We start from the raw sequence: 15,876 nt of genomic DNA, 5'->3' as shown, positions 1-15,876 counted from the left end.
ACACAAAAATAACTTAAAATGGATTAAAGACCTAAATGTAAGGCCAGACACTCTAAAACTCTTAGAGGAAAACATAGGCAGAACATTCTACGACATAAATCACAGCAAGATCCTTTTTGACCCACCTCCTAGAGAAATGGAAACAAAAACAAACAAATGGAACCTAATGAAACTTAAAAGCTTTTGCACAGCAAAGGAAACCATAAACAAGACGAAAAGATAACCCTCAGAATGGGAGAAAATATTTGCAAACAAAGCAACTGACAAAAGATTAATCTCCAAAATATACAAGCAGCTCATGCAGCTCACTATCAAAAAAACAACCCAACCCAAAAATGGGCAGAAGAACTAAACAGACATTTCTCCAAAGAAGATATACAGATTGCCAACAAACACATGAAAGGATGCTCAACGTCACTAATCAGTAGAGAAATGCAAATCAAAACTACAATGAGGTATCACCTCACACTGGTCAGAATGGCCATCATCAAAAACGCTACAAACAATAAATGTTGGAGAGGGTGTGGAGAAAAGGGAACCCTCTTGCCCTGTTGGTGGGAATGTAAATTGATACAGCCACTATGGAGAACAGTATGGAGGTTCCTTAAAAAACTAAAAATAGAATTACCATATGACCCAGCAATCCCACTACTGTGCATATACACTGAGAAAAGCATAATTCAAAAAGAGTCGTGGGGGCTTCCCTAGTGGCGCAGTGGTTAAGAATCCACCTGCCAATGCAGGGGACACGGGTTCAAGCCCTGGTCTGGGAAGATCCCACATGCCACGGAGCAACTAAGCCCATGCGCCACAACTACTGAGCCTGTGCTCTAGAGCCCGCGAGCCACAACTACTGAAGCTCTTGCACCTAGAGCCCATGCTCTGCAACAAGAGAAGCCACGATAATGAAAAGCCTGCGCACCGCAACAAACAGAAGCCTCCACTCACCACAACTAGAGAAAGCCCGAGCACAGCAACGAAGACCCAGTACAACCAAAAATAAAAACAAATAAATAAATAAAAATATTTTAAAGTAAAAAATAAAAAACAGAGTCATGTACCACAATGTTCACTGCAGCTCTATTTACAATAGCCAGGACATGGAAGCAACCTAAGTGTCCAGGGACAGATGAATGGATAAAGAAGAAGTGGCGCATGTATACAATGGAATATTACTCAGCCATAAAAAGAAACGAAATTGAGTTATTTGTAGTGAGGTGGATGGACCTAGAGTCTGTCATACAGAGTGAAGTAAGTCAGAAAGGGAAAAACAAATACCGTATGCTAACACAGATACATGGAATCTAAAATAAAATGGTTGTGATGAACCTAGGGGCAGGACAGGAATAAAGACACAGACGTAGAGAATGGACTGGAGGACACGGGGAGGGGGAAGGGTAAGGTGGGACGAAGTGAGAGAGTAGCATTGACATATATACACTACCAAATGTAAAACAGATAGCTAGTGGGAAGTAGCTGCATAGCACAGGGAGATCAGTTCAGTGCTTTGCGACCACCTAGAGGGGTGGGGTAAGGAGGGTGGGAGGGAGACGCAAGAGGGAGGGGATATGGGGATATACGTATGCATATAGCTGATTCACTTTGTTATACAGCAGAAACTAACACAACACTGTAAAGCAATTATACTCCAATAAAGATGTTAAGACAAAAAAAAAAAAACATGTTAGAAAGCCTATTGTATGAACAGGCACTGTGGCCTACTCTTCTTTTACGAAAGAGAGCAGAGAAAGGGTAGCCTACTGGCTTTCTGTACATATCCCAAATACAGGACTTCTGGATTTTATTTTCCTTATAAACTAAACCTGATCCCTTTCATTTCTAGGATCTTATACTCCTTGTCTATAAAACAGTAGAAATAATGTGTCAACCACCTTCTTTTGGAGAAAATTTTAATGCAGCCTATAAAACTGACATGAGAAACAAAAAGAAAAGAAATGGTTATTAATGAAAATATCTGTTTGCGGGAAGGAGAATAGCATTGAAGAGAGAGCAAATTACTTGCAAAAGATTGAGAGTTCACAATTGAGAAATGGAATTAAGTATTTTTAAATGATTATGAATAATTAAGGATATCTACTAATTCCCCTTCAGAATGGTATTAGCTTCTCAAGGGCAGTAATTCTAAAAGCCTGAGAAATGTGGTACTTTGAAAATGGTGCTTTTTAAAATAGTTAAAATAATTATTAATTATAACAGTTCTCATCATCATCATGGACATGTGAATTTGCACCTGCTTTCAAGGTTAACATTATTCTGAACTCAGAAGACAAGTACTCCTTACAAAAGTTATGGGTAGGGCTTCCCTGGTGGTGCAGTGGTTGAGAGTCCACCTGCCGATGCAGGGGACACGGGTTCATGCCCCAGTCCGGGAAGATCCCACATGCCGCGGAGCGGCTGGGCCTGTGAGCCATGGCTGCTGAGCCTGCGCGTCCGGAGCCTGTGCCCAGCAACGGGAGAGGCCACAACAGTGAGAGGCCCGCGTACCACAAAAAAAAAAAAAAAAAGTTATGGGTAGGTGTGGTAGAGATAAAGTAGGCAAGGAATCTTTCCTTTCCCTTGTCTCTTCTAAGTAATGTAATTTCCATGAACTTTGGTAAAAATCCAGCCTCTGGTGGGCCCAGGGAATGGAAAATATGTCCTGATGAATGCTGCCTCTGTAAGGGAGCTCACTGAGGTAATACCAGAATATATAGCAAGAACTCAGCTCATATCCTACTCATTGCTGCCCCCTAGAAGGTTCTGTATAATTTACAACAAACACGAGCTACAATCCCTATAGAATAACTGACTCTTCCCCATTTAGCAGTGGCAGTCAAAAAATGGTAAAAGATCACAGATTAATATCTCCAAATCAAAAACACTTAATTGGTGGATACTTATGACTGTTCTTGATTTTCATTTTGCCCTTTGATTTGGTGAGCTCTTTTTTTCCCCTGTTATTTCACCCAATGTTCTAATATCACTATTCTGAGCCACAAGAAGCAAGGGATGTTTCCCCTAAAGCAAGACAGTATCAAACCATAATTTCTTTACTATTCTTGGTCAAAGATATTATTCAGGGAGTGGTGAACTTCTGAAATTTATATCTTATAAACTCACCAATGGCAAAGACGGTAGGGTTAGTTCAGCTGGCCCCATAGAAAATCAACCTACTGGACAAGACATGGTTCTCAAATCCTATACAACTAATCCTAAAACGGGATCCAATTTAAGATTCTGAGGCAGTATGACATAATAGATAAGACCCAATGCTTGAGTGTGAATCCTGGCTCTGCTACTTACTAGTCATGTAACCTTGCAAGTTTCTTAATCTTTCTATGCCTTGTTTCTTTATTAAATGGAGATGATAAAATTACAGTATCTACCTCCAAGGGTTGTGGTGACTATGACATGAGTAGAACACATAAAAAACTTAGAATAAACCATAAACAAGACGAAAGACAACCCTCAGAATGGGAGAAAATATTTGCAAATGAAGCAACTGACAAAAGATTAATCTCCAAAATATACAAGCAGCTCATGCAGCTCAATATCAAAAAAACAAACAACCAATCCAAAAATGGGCAGAAGAACTAAATAGACATTTTTCCAAAAAAGATATACAGATTGCCAACAAACACATGAAAGGATGCTCAACATCATTAATCATTAGAGAAATGCAAATCAAAACCATAATGAGGTTATCACCTCACACCTGTCAGAATGGGGCCATCATCAAAAACTCTACAAACAATAAATGTTGGAGAGAGTGTGGAAAAAAGGGAACTCTCTTGCACTGTTGGTGGGAATGTAAAATGATACAGTCACTATGGAGAACAGTATGGAGGTTCCTTAAAAAACTAAAAATAGAGCTACCATATGACCCAGCAATCCCATTACTGGGCATATAGAAAAAAGAGTACAAAAAGGGTACAAAAAGAGTCATGTACCACAACGTTCACTGCAGCACTATTTACAATAGCCAGGACATGGAAGCAACTTAAGTGTCCAATGGATAGAGAAGATGTGGCACATATACACAATGGAATATTACTCAGCCATAAAAAGAAACAAAATTGAGTTATTTGTAGTGATATGGGTGGACCTAGAGTCTGTCATACAGAGTGAAGTAAGTCAGAAAAACAAATACCGTATGCTAACATATATACATGGAATCTAAAAAAAAATGGTTCTGATGAACCTAGGGACAGGACAGGAATAAAGATACAGATGTAGAGAATGGACTTGAGGACACGCGGAGGGGGAAGGGTAAGCTGGGACGAAGTGAGAGAGTGGCACTGACATATACACACTACCAAATGTAAAACAGATAGGTAGCGGGAAGCAGCCGCACAGCACAGGGAGATCAGCTTGGTGCTTTGTGACCACCTAGAGGGGTGGGATAGGGAGGGTGGGAGGGAGACGCAAGAGGGAGGGGATATGGGGATATATGTTTACATATAGCTGATTCACTTTGTTATAAAGCAGAAACTAACACACCATTGTAAAGCAATTACACTCCAATAAAGATGTTTTAAAAAAAAGGTATTTGGGGTCTTCCCTGGTGGCGCAGTGGTTGAGAGTCCGCCTGCCGATGCAGGGGACACGGGTTCGTGCCCCGGTCCGGGAAAATCCCACATGCCGCGGAGCGGCTGGGCCCGTGAGCCATGGCTGCTGAGCCTGCGCGTCTGGAGCCTGTGCTCTGCAACGGGAGAGGCCACAACAGTGAGAGGCCCACGTACCGCCAAAAAAAAAAAAAAAATGCTATTTGAGTTCAAAAACAAACTGCATAACATGAGGTAAATGCCCAACAGACGTTGGCCAATATTAGTATTTGGAAGGTCTTAAACATACAAGGCCAGGATACAGGTACCTAGAATATCTAGTGCTTACTATATTGAGCATCTAAAAAGTATCCATAGCTATGAAGCTTGAGTACACCAAGATATCTGGCAGGAATGCTCCTAAGAAAGGAGGCAGGTACTTAGGGAAAAAATCCCAACCCAGCTCTCTTCTTTTGCTGTGAAAGTATCCTTCCTAAGCCTGTAGGCTCCTACAGGTTTAGGAATAGGACAGATCAGTTTAAAGATTCTAATGTAACTAATCTACATAAAATAATTAGAACTCTCAGGAGCTGAGGGCCATACCTTTTTTCTTTTTTAACTCAATACATCAAATATTTAATAATGTAACTTCCATGTCAGTTTAAAAAATTACAAGTATAAATGTAGGCTATTTTAGAAAGCTTCCCATTCATAACATAAGTGACCTAAGTAGAGACAGAAAGGGTAGTAGAAATGGATTCCTATATGGAAATCCCAAAGTATTCCTTCATGCTTCAACATGGTCAGCTATTAAATATTTGCTCAAAAGAAGTGAACTGCAGGGCAGGTGGTGCCTTAAACAGAGCGAGAATACCAATAAGCAAATGTCCTCTCCCTCAGCATCCAAATCTTCAACACATAAAAAGATAAATCAGCAGTTCTCAAACATTAAGGTACATAAAAAAAAAAAACCTGAGATGTTTGTTTAAAATACATAACTCTACCACACTGCCTCAAACTTATTCAGGAGAATGGAGAGGGCTGTGAGAGCTGATTCTGAAGCAGGTCATCCAAGGACCACATTTTGAGAAACAGTGAAATAATACCTTTTGTTTCCACTTGATGTTCACTTACTCTTTGAATATAAAAACGAGTGTGAGATTACCTCATCATTGAGCCAGTTCAGATGGTTTAGAGTTTGAATATCTTTGCGTGTAATGGTCAAGCGGAATGCTTCACTCAGAACTTCATCCTGGTTCCCATTACGAAATACATTCTTTATTTCTTTCTCCATTTCCTAGGGAAACAAGAAGTGTCAGAGATCAAGCATACATGGCCTTAGACATAGCAATCTCTCACCAAGCTCCATGCAATCCCTAGACTTAAATCAACTATTTACTTCTAACATTTTGGTTTCTATTCCTTCCAGTAATCTCCCTGATTACTTCCTTCCAACCTAGCTTGTCCTCCCTTCTCTGTTTCAGTACATTTCAGACCCTTGTTTCATATTATTCCTGAAGTCTGAAATAACCTTTTGCTGTCAAATTTCCTAAGTTCATGAGAAGACCTAATTATATTTTATATTTTTGGTTCAAACAATTTCCTGAGAAACAGAATCTTTCTCAAAGGCAATAAGGGAATAAAGGTAGTGAAGTCTTTCAGAAACATTTTCCTAGAAAAATTCGTTTTACTTTTTTAATGTAAAACTGTGGAATTCAGTAGAACTATAATAAATGTGTTACACTCACTAGCTATATGATAGTTTTTCAAACAGAAGAATGAATTAAGGAACAGATTTTTAAATGTATGCAGACTTTTATGTATTTTCCAAATTTTTATTCTGCGTTTTATTGATTAAAAAAAAAGGTAAGGCTCAACTTACTATTTGATATCAAAGTACCAGACACATGCATTAAGTAAAAGTGCACATGAAATGAAACACAAATTAAATGTTTTTTTACTGAAGTCACTAAAAGTCACCCATAATTCTTTCCTGGATTTTCAATAATCCTTTAAAAATAAAGCCAAGATTGGTATGCAATACAAATGAAAGCAGGAGTATGCAATACAATGTAAATACCAGATTACTTTTATGTTTGAAATTTGTCCAAAGAATTCTCTCTAAACACAACACTTGCTAGTGTAGGAATTTACAGTATATAATTTACCTCTGTGATTTCAGGAAATTCATCTTCGCTCTCCGTTAATTTATGACCTTTTTTTCCTGTTTCTTGGGCGATTGTGACAGGAATCTCCTTTTCAAGAGGCACACGAAGATGCAGTTCTACTGAATCATGTACTGAATGTTCTTGTTCCTGCAGTCTCTGAAAAACAGAGCTTCAAAATAAGTGGAATAAAGAAATCTACTATTTGTCTATGTACACTAAGTAGTACTAGCTGGAGAGACCAAGAACATAGACTACTTATCATACAATGCTATGCTACCACACTATCTTGCAGTTACAACAACTTTGATCCCCAATCCAGGTAACCTTCTAAAATTAGTTTCAACCTGGATGTGCTATTCATTTATTATCTCAAAAATATTGTTTTACCTGGTTTTGAAGCTGTAATGCCAGTGCTTTCTGCTCTTCAATCTGGCGCAATCTTTCCCGGGCTCGAGAATCATAAACACTAGTCCTTGGAAATGAAAAGGAATGTGACACAAATGCAGACCACTCTCTCAGCGTCAAGAACACTGCTGATGCACAAGGAGCGTTAAATACAAAACCCTCAGAGAGAAAGTCTAAAATCCTTATACTAACTTATCACTACACTTACTTTAAGACAAAGTGAAACCACATGGTGTTACTGAAATTATCCTATTATTATTTTTTTGAAATAATGAAAATTACTAGTTTGTTGCTAAACATGAACAAGTGACTTTTGCGCTCGTAAATGTGGAGTCCTGTTTTAAAAACACGCTTCTAAGATTATGGAGAAAGTGAAGCTTCATTCTAGAAATCCAAAAATGAAACTGAATCCCAAAGAAGAGAATAATACAAGATACCATCGAGGTTTTAGTTCAAATATTGTATTTATGATCCAGAAGAAGAAATACGGGGTTTTTTCTTAAAAAAAAATCAACTAGACCGGGAGTTTGGATAACTCAAAGTGAGTCCTTGAAACTAGAGACTAAACTTTCAGTGATTTTGCAAACTCCAGAAATAAAGATTATTCAATAAATTAGTTTTATCAATGCGAAAATAAAGGCACTTACTTTCCTTTCTATATAATAGCTAACTTTGAAATATTTTTCCAATTCAGTTGAGCTTCAACAATTGTTACAGATTTAATAAACCTGAGCATAGATATGTCCCAACTCCAATAGAACCTTTAAAACCCAATAACTTAAAAGTTATTTTCTATATTGACAAACAGGGAATTTTACTGACTAAAAATAGGTAGGGTGATTGGCTAACTGATTTCTTCTAACTGAAAAGAAAGTGATAGAGAGGGAAAAATGATACCAAAAATAATAACTTACAATTCTTTGATCCACAGCTCTGCCTGGAAAAAAGTAGGACTATGGGTGGGAAAAGAAAAATGTGACAAATGAGCAGGAGACATAAAGGAAAATCAAATATTTTCATCAAGAAAACCAATTATTTAAACAGTTTATAAAAATGCTTTACAAGTATGCAATAAATAAAAGGACCTAAATTACATACAACAATTCTAACTGGGAAGTAAAGGAATACAAATATGAGTCATCTGCACACGTACAGTTAAAAAGATGACCCAACATTCAGCCGAAACTAAGTTTAGCATGCTCCTTACTTGGAAGAGAGACCAACACGATGTAAAAGAGTACATCACTTGTCAAGGCAATATATTAAGCTAGAACGTTCCTCTTTCCAAATGGCTCAGATAGACAGATTTATTAATCGTTTAATAAAATCTTATGAGTTCTTGGACTTCTCGTAGGTCTACTTGAGTAAAAATACATTCAACCACATCACATTAGATACTGAAAATCCCCGCCCACGGAATAGCCCATATCAAATGGCTAATGAGCCAATGAACCAAAGCGGATAATCAGCAATACAACTCCATTCCAAAGATGAAAGGCCAGTTCTACTCCATGCAGCTCTTGCTGACAACCCAAGTGAAGTGCTTAGCAGAGTCACAGGTATGTCCTCTGTTCTAGAGCCTTTTGCTCTTCTCAGACTTTCTTGTTTCCTTTCTTATCTTCTTGCCCCTAACTGAAGGAGTTCTCATAGAACCAAATTAGAGAAGAGTGAACAGTTTTCCAAAGAAAACTTTCAGATACGTAGAACAAGTAAACAGAGCATCAAGTTGGAATTTAAGAGACCAGTATCTCCTGGAGCTGCTCTGTGACCTTGAGCAAGTCACTTCCTTTCCACGGGCCTCAATTTCTGGGTTTGTAAACATGGAGATTAGAGTCCCTTTCAGTTCTTAAATTTCTACCGTCTGTCCTGTAAAGGCAAGAATAAGGGCTCAGAGATTGTCCCCTTGCTCCTTAGCCTAACTTCTGAGAATTAGTATTCCCAATCATCCTTAGTTCTGGGGTTTGGTGATAAACATGCTGTTCTATTACCTCCCCACTGTCGGTAGCCTACCTCCTTAACACAGTGAACGACTGATATAACAGCCAAGAAAGAAAGTCACAGAGATCAGTGGAAGCACCGTGAGGAACTACTTAGTGTGGGATACTAAAAACAAATGAACGTGAGAATACATCTATTGAACAATATAATGAAGTGACAAGAATCACACAGAATTTCATGGTACTGGATCATGCTATTCAAATTTGTCTGTTCCCCTTATTAGAATATAAACTTGATGAGGATAGGAATTTTTCTCTTTTGTATTTACTACTGTATCCTCTGCACCAAGAATAGTGCCTGACACATAGCAGGCAGTCAGTATTTACTGAATAAATAAATAATGTAAGGGCCAAGCACTTCTCTTTAATGGATCAAGGTATCTGCTGGCGCAGGAAAGCAAAATGCAGAGGAAAAAGCAAAATCTGTTTGCTTTTCAGAGATTATACATTACTTCTCATATAATTGAAGCAATAATACTTACAGCTACTTACTGAGCACTTACTTAGTGCTTTATGTATAAAACTCTCTTTGGGGGGTTTTTCTTATTAGTTAACCTCACAATAATCCTCAAATTAATTAAGACTCAATATAATGTGTAATAAGGAAATATTACTTATACTGTACAGAAAAGGAAATTGAGTTCAAAAGAATAATTTGTTTTAGAAGAGCCAGGATCAGAAACTATTTATGTCCAATTCCAAAGACTATGTTCTTTCTATTATTATAAAGTGTCTTCTAATAAACCAAAGTATTAAGCCAAAATGGAGATGATGAGTATTTGGGCTACTCAAGAGAGTATTTCAGGCTTTCTAGGAAATTCATTTATTTAACACAGATTTATTTACTAAGTACCCATGATGTGCCATGCACTATTATGGGCACCAGGTGGTAGTGCAAAGGTACTAGTACCGAACAAAGTACAGAGATAGAAGTACTGGAAGGAAAGACTAATGCTATCAGGAGAAGCCAGAGAAACGTCCTGAGAAAAAAATAACACCTGAGTCAGATTCTGAAAAGCAAAATAAGAGTGTAACAAGTGGACAAGAAGAGAAAAGGAATTCCAGGCAGAAGGGGAAGGGCTGGAATGTACAATGGCACAAAGGCATAAAACACATGGCACATTCTGGGAAATAAGGGCAGATCTGCATTGCTGGAACTTAACCGAGTGGGAATGCCGGGAGATTAAGAATAAAGAGGCAATCAATCAACCAGGCCTTGGGAGAGCAGACTCCAACTTTGATGAACAGCATCATCCAATAAGCCTTACCCAAGACTACTTCTTGTCCATCTCACTCTTCAGTCATCACTAGGAGAAATTCTCCATAAAGGAAAGGCAGACTCAGTAAAGAACTGAAGAACCGAGAGCACCCATTACATGAAATCAACTTTTTCCCAAGAAAGAACACCTATTTTTGCACATACATGTAAAGCACTTTTATAAGTGTTTTATCTGTAAGTTAATCTTCACAACAATTCAATAGTAAGGTATTAATACTCGCATTTTATTGATAAGGAAACTGAGGTTTAGAAGAGTAACTCGTCCAAAGTTACATGAAGCCTGGAAAAGGCAAGATCAGAACCCAGGTCTAACTCAAAAAAAAAAAAAAGTATAAAGAATAAAACATCTAAACTATAAAGTCTCCTTGAGAAACTGTAACAACTGGAGAATTTTTTAAAATATCTAAAATTTAGAACATACAGGGGAGCTGCAAAGACACAGAGGAACTGAGATGAGAAAGAACATTTTACTATCCCTAATCTTCTCAATGGAAAACTGATACCATTATTATTCTAGCAATTGAATTGCTAAGGCCAGATATGGCAAGGACATAGCAATCTGAGTAGCAACTTATTGGACTACAGAGGAAGAAGTACTTGGTACCTCTCAGAGGGGTCAAGTTTCATATATAAGATCACATTTGAATTGAGACTTAAAAGATAAGAAAAAGACTACTGCCAGATAGACAAGTGGAGGGGGGAGAAGGGGCGCATACCAGGCAGAAGGCACACAATGTGAAGGTAAGAAAATACCTATCATCTTATAAGTCAGCATATAATAAACACATGAAAGAATCCAGTATTTACACATGGTTCCTTCTCTCACCTCCACTGTGCTTCTCCTCAAATGTCACCTTCTCAGAAACTTGCCATGACTCTCCTAGATAAATAGCACCCCCAAACCCCAGTCTATATACTACCCTGCTTTATTTTTCTTTGCAGCACTTATCACCAACAGGCATGTGTTTATTTGCTTATTTGTTCTCTATCTGTCCCCCATCCCTCCCCTTACACCCCTTACAATTAGAATGTAAACTCCTTGAAAGCAGAAACTTCATTTTGTTCATTGCTGTTACCTCCAACGTCTATACTAGTACCTGGCACCCAACAGACGATCAATAAATACTTGTTAAAGGAAAGAATGCATGATAGGAAGCAAGACTTGTGGAGGAAGGGTGTTGTATACCATACTAGGAGTTTGGGCTTGATTCTATGTCTGATAAGCCACCCTCGAGGGAGTTTAATGAATGATTAGATAAGCATTTTAGAAAGAGCACTCTGCAGAATGGAAGATGGACTGAAGAACAAGGCAAAGAATGGATTAGAAAACATGGTGGAAAATGGAATGAAGAACAAAATAGAGGCTGGAGGAAAAGAGATTAATCAGGAAGTTACTGAAATAATTCAAACAACATATAAGAGAGGTCTGCGTTGAGGCCATTTTATATTACTTAGATCTTAGTGAAGAAACGGTGATTAAATAGAGGGAGAACAATATGTTAAAAATGTCCTTTAACCAAAGTTTACCTGGGAGTTGGAGTCTGGGAATCTTTCACTTTGAGTAAAATCACAGAGTCTGATCCTAAACAATAAAACACAAGAGGATATCATTATTAACAAAATTCCACATGGCTGTACCTTCTAGATGTCTGTAGTTTAAGTTCCTATACTTTGTTATATTCTATTTCCATAAACATAACACAGCACAAGGATAAAGGTAAGATGGAAGAGAAAGAGAGGCAGGTCCATTTTCACTGAGCCATAAATAGGGCTTAGTGAAGAGCCTGCCTCACAAATAAAGCAATCACTCTAAAAGAAAGTATATATGCCCTTCAGCATCTCCTCCTGGGCTGAGCTTGCTCCCTGTGCTTCTTCTTTCTATTCCTGGGAAACAAGAATGTGCCAAGATTTCTCAAAAGTCTTTAGTTCATGAGCTACCACAAGACTGAATAAGGTAAAAGAGGGAAGGGGAAGGAGGAAGGGAAGAGAGGGGAGGGGACAAGAAGAGGAGGGAAGGCAGAAAGAAAGAGAGCAACCGCTATGAGAGAAGTAGCAGACTCTAAAGAGTATAAATTCTGTCATTCGACCATTTATTTTCTATTGATAGAGGAAGAAACCATGTCCTTCTAAAGCACTATGATTAGAATCCCATTTAGAATATTTAATAAATGGTACAAGGAAAGTAATTAAACAGTTCAGTGTAGTATATTTGTTCCAGTTTAGTTGTATCTAAGCATCTGCCACACAATGCATGCTTCTGAAATTAACAGCTTTTAATAATAATTCTCAGTAAATCACCTCACAAAACTTAAGTTTTCATGAATATGTGTAGCTATATAATGATGTCACCAATAATTTTAATCCCCAAGTGAGAATTTTAAGAAAGTGAGGAATAGATTAAAAAAATAAATAAATGACCTGAAGGAGGGGAGAGCCTTAGAGACTGATCTAGCAAAAGATCCCTAATGTCTAACCACTTAACATAAAACTTGTTTTAAGTTACATGCCTAAATACATACCATAAATACACACATAACGCACACTTAAAGAAGGGGAAAACTAAGCAAACAAAAAATAAACTACCAGAGCAAAACTTTTAATTAACTGGAATGCTAAGAGACTGAATATTTTGGTTAGCTGAAAGTAAGGTAAAAAACTTTGTTTTCCAAACTTGCCAATGACCATTCCAAAATGCATAAACCTACTATACAGGTTTTATAAGTAGTACTTGTTTAAGAACTTTTACTTCAGTTCTTAATTGATGTTCCAAAACTCCTAGAACTTCAGAGTGCTTAATTTTCATTGTAAAGTACTAGAAACAGAGACAGTACTGAAGTAATTTGGCTTAATATACTCTGACACAAGACTGCTCGGGAAGTTAATCTTTTAAATAAAATATTATAGGAAATCATTTGCATCTCCATGTAAGAAAAAAGTAAGCTACTTATTATATGCTTCATTTACTCGTGGCACAGCTAACTGAATTAAATGTATTTAAGGTATCTTGTATCTTATATCTTAATTAAGTTACATGTGTATTACTACCTTGCCTATAATTCACATGGATCCAATAAACTGTTAATTGGCTATTAGGGTTCAAAATACACTTATACAACACAATTTTTACCTTCAGATTGTGTATTTGAAGCTGGTAAGTTATCTGGCTGATGTGAAAGAGAGTGGTGATGTTGGGGTTGATGGAGAGGATCAGAATCTTTGGATCCAAATGCAACAACATCTGGGGTATAAGATGATATGGAAAACACATTGTGGGACAATTGTTCCTGGGCAGTTAAAATGCTGGCCGATCCAGATGATGAAGCATCAGAGCCAATGATCTGGGTTGCACAAGAGTTTCCATTTTTAAACAGTGAGTCTTTCAAAGTATTCTTACTGGAACTAAGACATCGAGACCTAGCAAGAGAAGAATACAACTTCAATATCAAATAACAAAATGTAGAATTAAATTCATTTGAAAAATGTTTCCATGACTCACAAGTGTAAAGGAAAGTGTGTGGTGGGTTTGGCTACAGAAAACTGTTTCCCTGTGACCATCTGTAGAAGTTGTCTGTAAATCTCTCGTTCTTCCTCTTGAACTGTCTATAAAAGAAAAAAAAATCTTAAATACATCCAATGAGGCAAATGTTTCTCAAAGTAGTATCTAGACTCCCAGAAGCTCTGTCAAAGCTCTGTCAGCGTCCTCATGATAATTAAGAATTATGGTTCATTAATAATATTCTAGAAAATTGTAAAGTATACATAAGAGGAGTTGAGTGAAGCAAATACCAGACAGTATATTTTGGAAAATTATGGGGCATATACGTAAATAGAGAAACTACAGAATATGAAAGCAGAAGGCCACTTTTGTGTCACTTATAGAGTGCCAGAAATAAAACATTTGAGGACTTCTAAATAGGACTCCAACAAATCCCTTGACTCCTAATACCTGTTAGAAAAACCACAAGGAAGTAACCAGAAGAGTCAAGTGGGATATCTTGCTAAAGTTTCCTATTCTATCCAATTTTTAAGAGTGTAAGTATTTTCCAGAGATGGTTTTCATTATTTACTTTTTTTCCCCCCTCAAGCCCCAATACTGAATTTAGGGAAAAGCACATACTCTACATCTACAACATAATTCACTTATTGACTTAAACACCTACTATGCTCCAGTCACTAAGATACCGCACTGAATGAAATAAAGTCCATGCCCTTGTGAAGCTTACATTACAGTTGAAAGACTGACAAATAAACTAGGCAAGTAGTATGAAGAAAATGAAAGATAAGAGAATAGAAAGTGATGGAGGAGGAACAGCAAGAACAGGTAAGACCTTTCTAAAAAGGTGATATTTCAATAGAAACCTAAATCAAAGGAAGAAATCAGTCATAGACATTTATAAACAGTATTCCAGGTAGAGTCAGAGCAAATGCAAAGGCCCTGAGACAGAAATATGCTTGATGTGCTCAAGGAATAGTAAGGTCAGTGTGAATCAGGAGAAGAATAATAAGAAATGAGGTCACTTAGCAGAGAACCAGATTACATAAGGACTTGTAACTATAATCATGGTAAAGTATCTACTCTGCACAGATCCCCTGAAGCAATGGGCTGCATTCATTAAATAACATGCCCCAGTATTTTCAAAATCTTATAGTTTAATACAAGCACCAATCTTCACAAAATAATTTTAATACTTTGTGCCAGTGCTAGCAACATCCTACACTGTGACATTTCAATATGCACATAAGCACTTCATTCAGTTTCAAATGTTTGTTAAAAGCACAGTGAAGGGACTTCCCTGGTGGCGCAATGGTTAAGAATCCGCCTGCCAATGCTGGGGACACGGGTTCGAGCCCTGGTCCGGGAAGACCCCACATGCCGCAGAGCAACTAAGCCCATGCGCCACAACTACTGAGCCTGCGCTCTAAAGCTCACGAGCCACAACTACTGAGCCCACGTGCCACAACTACTGAAGCCTGCGTGCCTAGGACCTGTGCTCCGCAACAAGAGAAGCCACCGCAGTGAGAAGCCTGTGCACTGCAACGAAGAGGAGCCCCCGCTTGCTGCAACTAGAGAAAGCCCGTGCACAGCAACGAAGACCCAACATAGCCATAAATAAATAAATAAATAAATAAAATTTAAAAAGCACAATAATGCAATTATCTATGCAAAGGTAAAGAGACACTAAATTTTTTCTTCTTGAATCTTTTTTTTGTATAGTAAATTTCAATTACATTGTCAGTATAATGTTACTGATCTAACAAGATACACCTTGTACTGTGCTGCATGACAACTCCTTATGAGAAAGAGATATCCTTTTTTTTTTATTTTTTTTTTATTATTTTTTTTTGCGGTATGCGGGCCTCTCACTGTTGTGGCCTCCCCCGTTGCGGAGCACAGGCTCCGGACGCGCAGGCTCCGCGGCCATGGCTCACGGGCCCAGCCGCTCCGCGGCATATGGGATCCTCCCAGACCGGGGCACGAACCC

The 15,876-nt window shown here is 37.9% G+C and overlaps 1 protein-coding gene across 2 annotated transcripts in view; it reads right to left on the bottom strand.

The window, feature by feature from the left end:
- SENP1 (SUMO specific peptidase 1) overlaps positions 1-15,876 on the bottom strand; it is a 57,957-nt gene that overhangs the window by 19,500 nt on the left and 22,581 nt on the right. For both annotated transcript variants that reach the window (XM_060112750.1, XM_060112751.1), the window contains 7 exons: positions 13,890-13,993; positions 13,521-13,807; positions 11,921-11,975; positions 8,032-8,070; positions 7,100-7,184; positions 6,713-6,868; positions 5,710-5,841 (listed from right to left, as the gene is read on the bottom strand). In XM_060112750.1, coding sequence (XP_059968733.1) covers positions 5,710-5,841; positions 6,713-6,868; positions 7,100-7,184; positions 8,032-8,070; positions 11,921-11,975; positions 13,521-13,807; positions 13,890-13,993 — 858 coding nt within the window. The remainder of the gene's footprint in view (positions 1-5,709; positions 5,842-6,712; positions 6,869-7,099; positions 7,185-8,031; positions 8,071-11,920; positions 11,976-13,520; positions 13,808-13,889; positions 13,994-15,876) is intronic.

This window comes from Mesoplodon densirostris, chromosome 11 (assembly GCF_025265405.1).
Source record: "Mesoplodon densirostris isolate mMesDen1 chromosome 11, mMesDen1 primary haplotype, whole genome shotgun sequence".
Classification (NCBI taxonomy): domain Eukaryota; kingdom Metazoa; phylum Chordata; class Mammalia; order Artiodactyla; family Ziphiidae; genus Mesoplodon; species Mesoplodon densirostris.
Note: the sequence above shows the minus strand (reverse complement) of the source record. Positions and strands in the feature narration are given on the sequence as shown.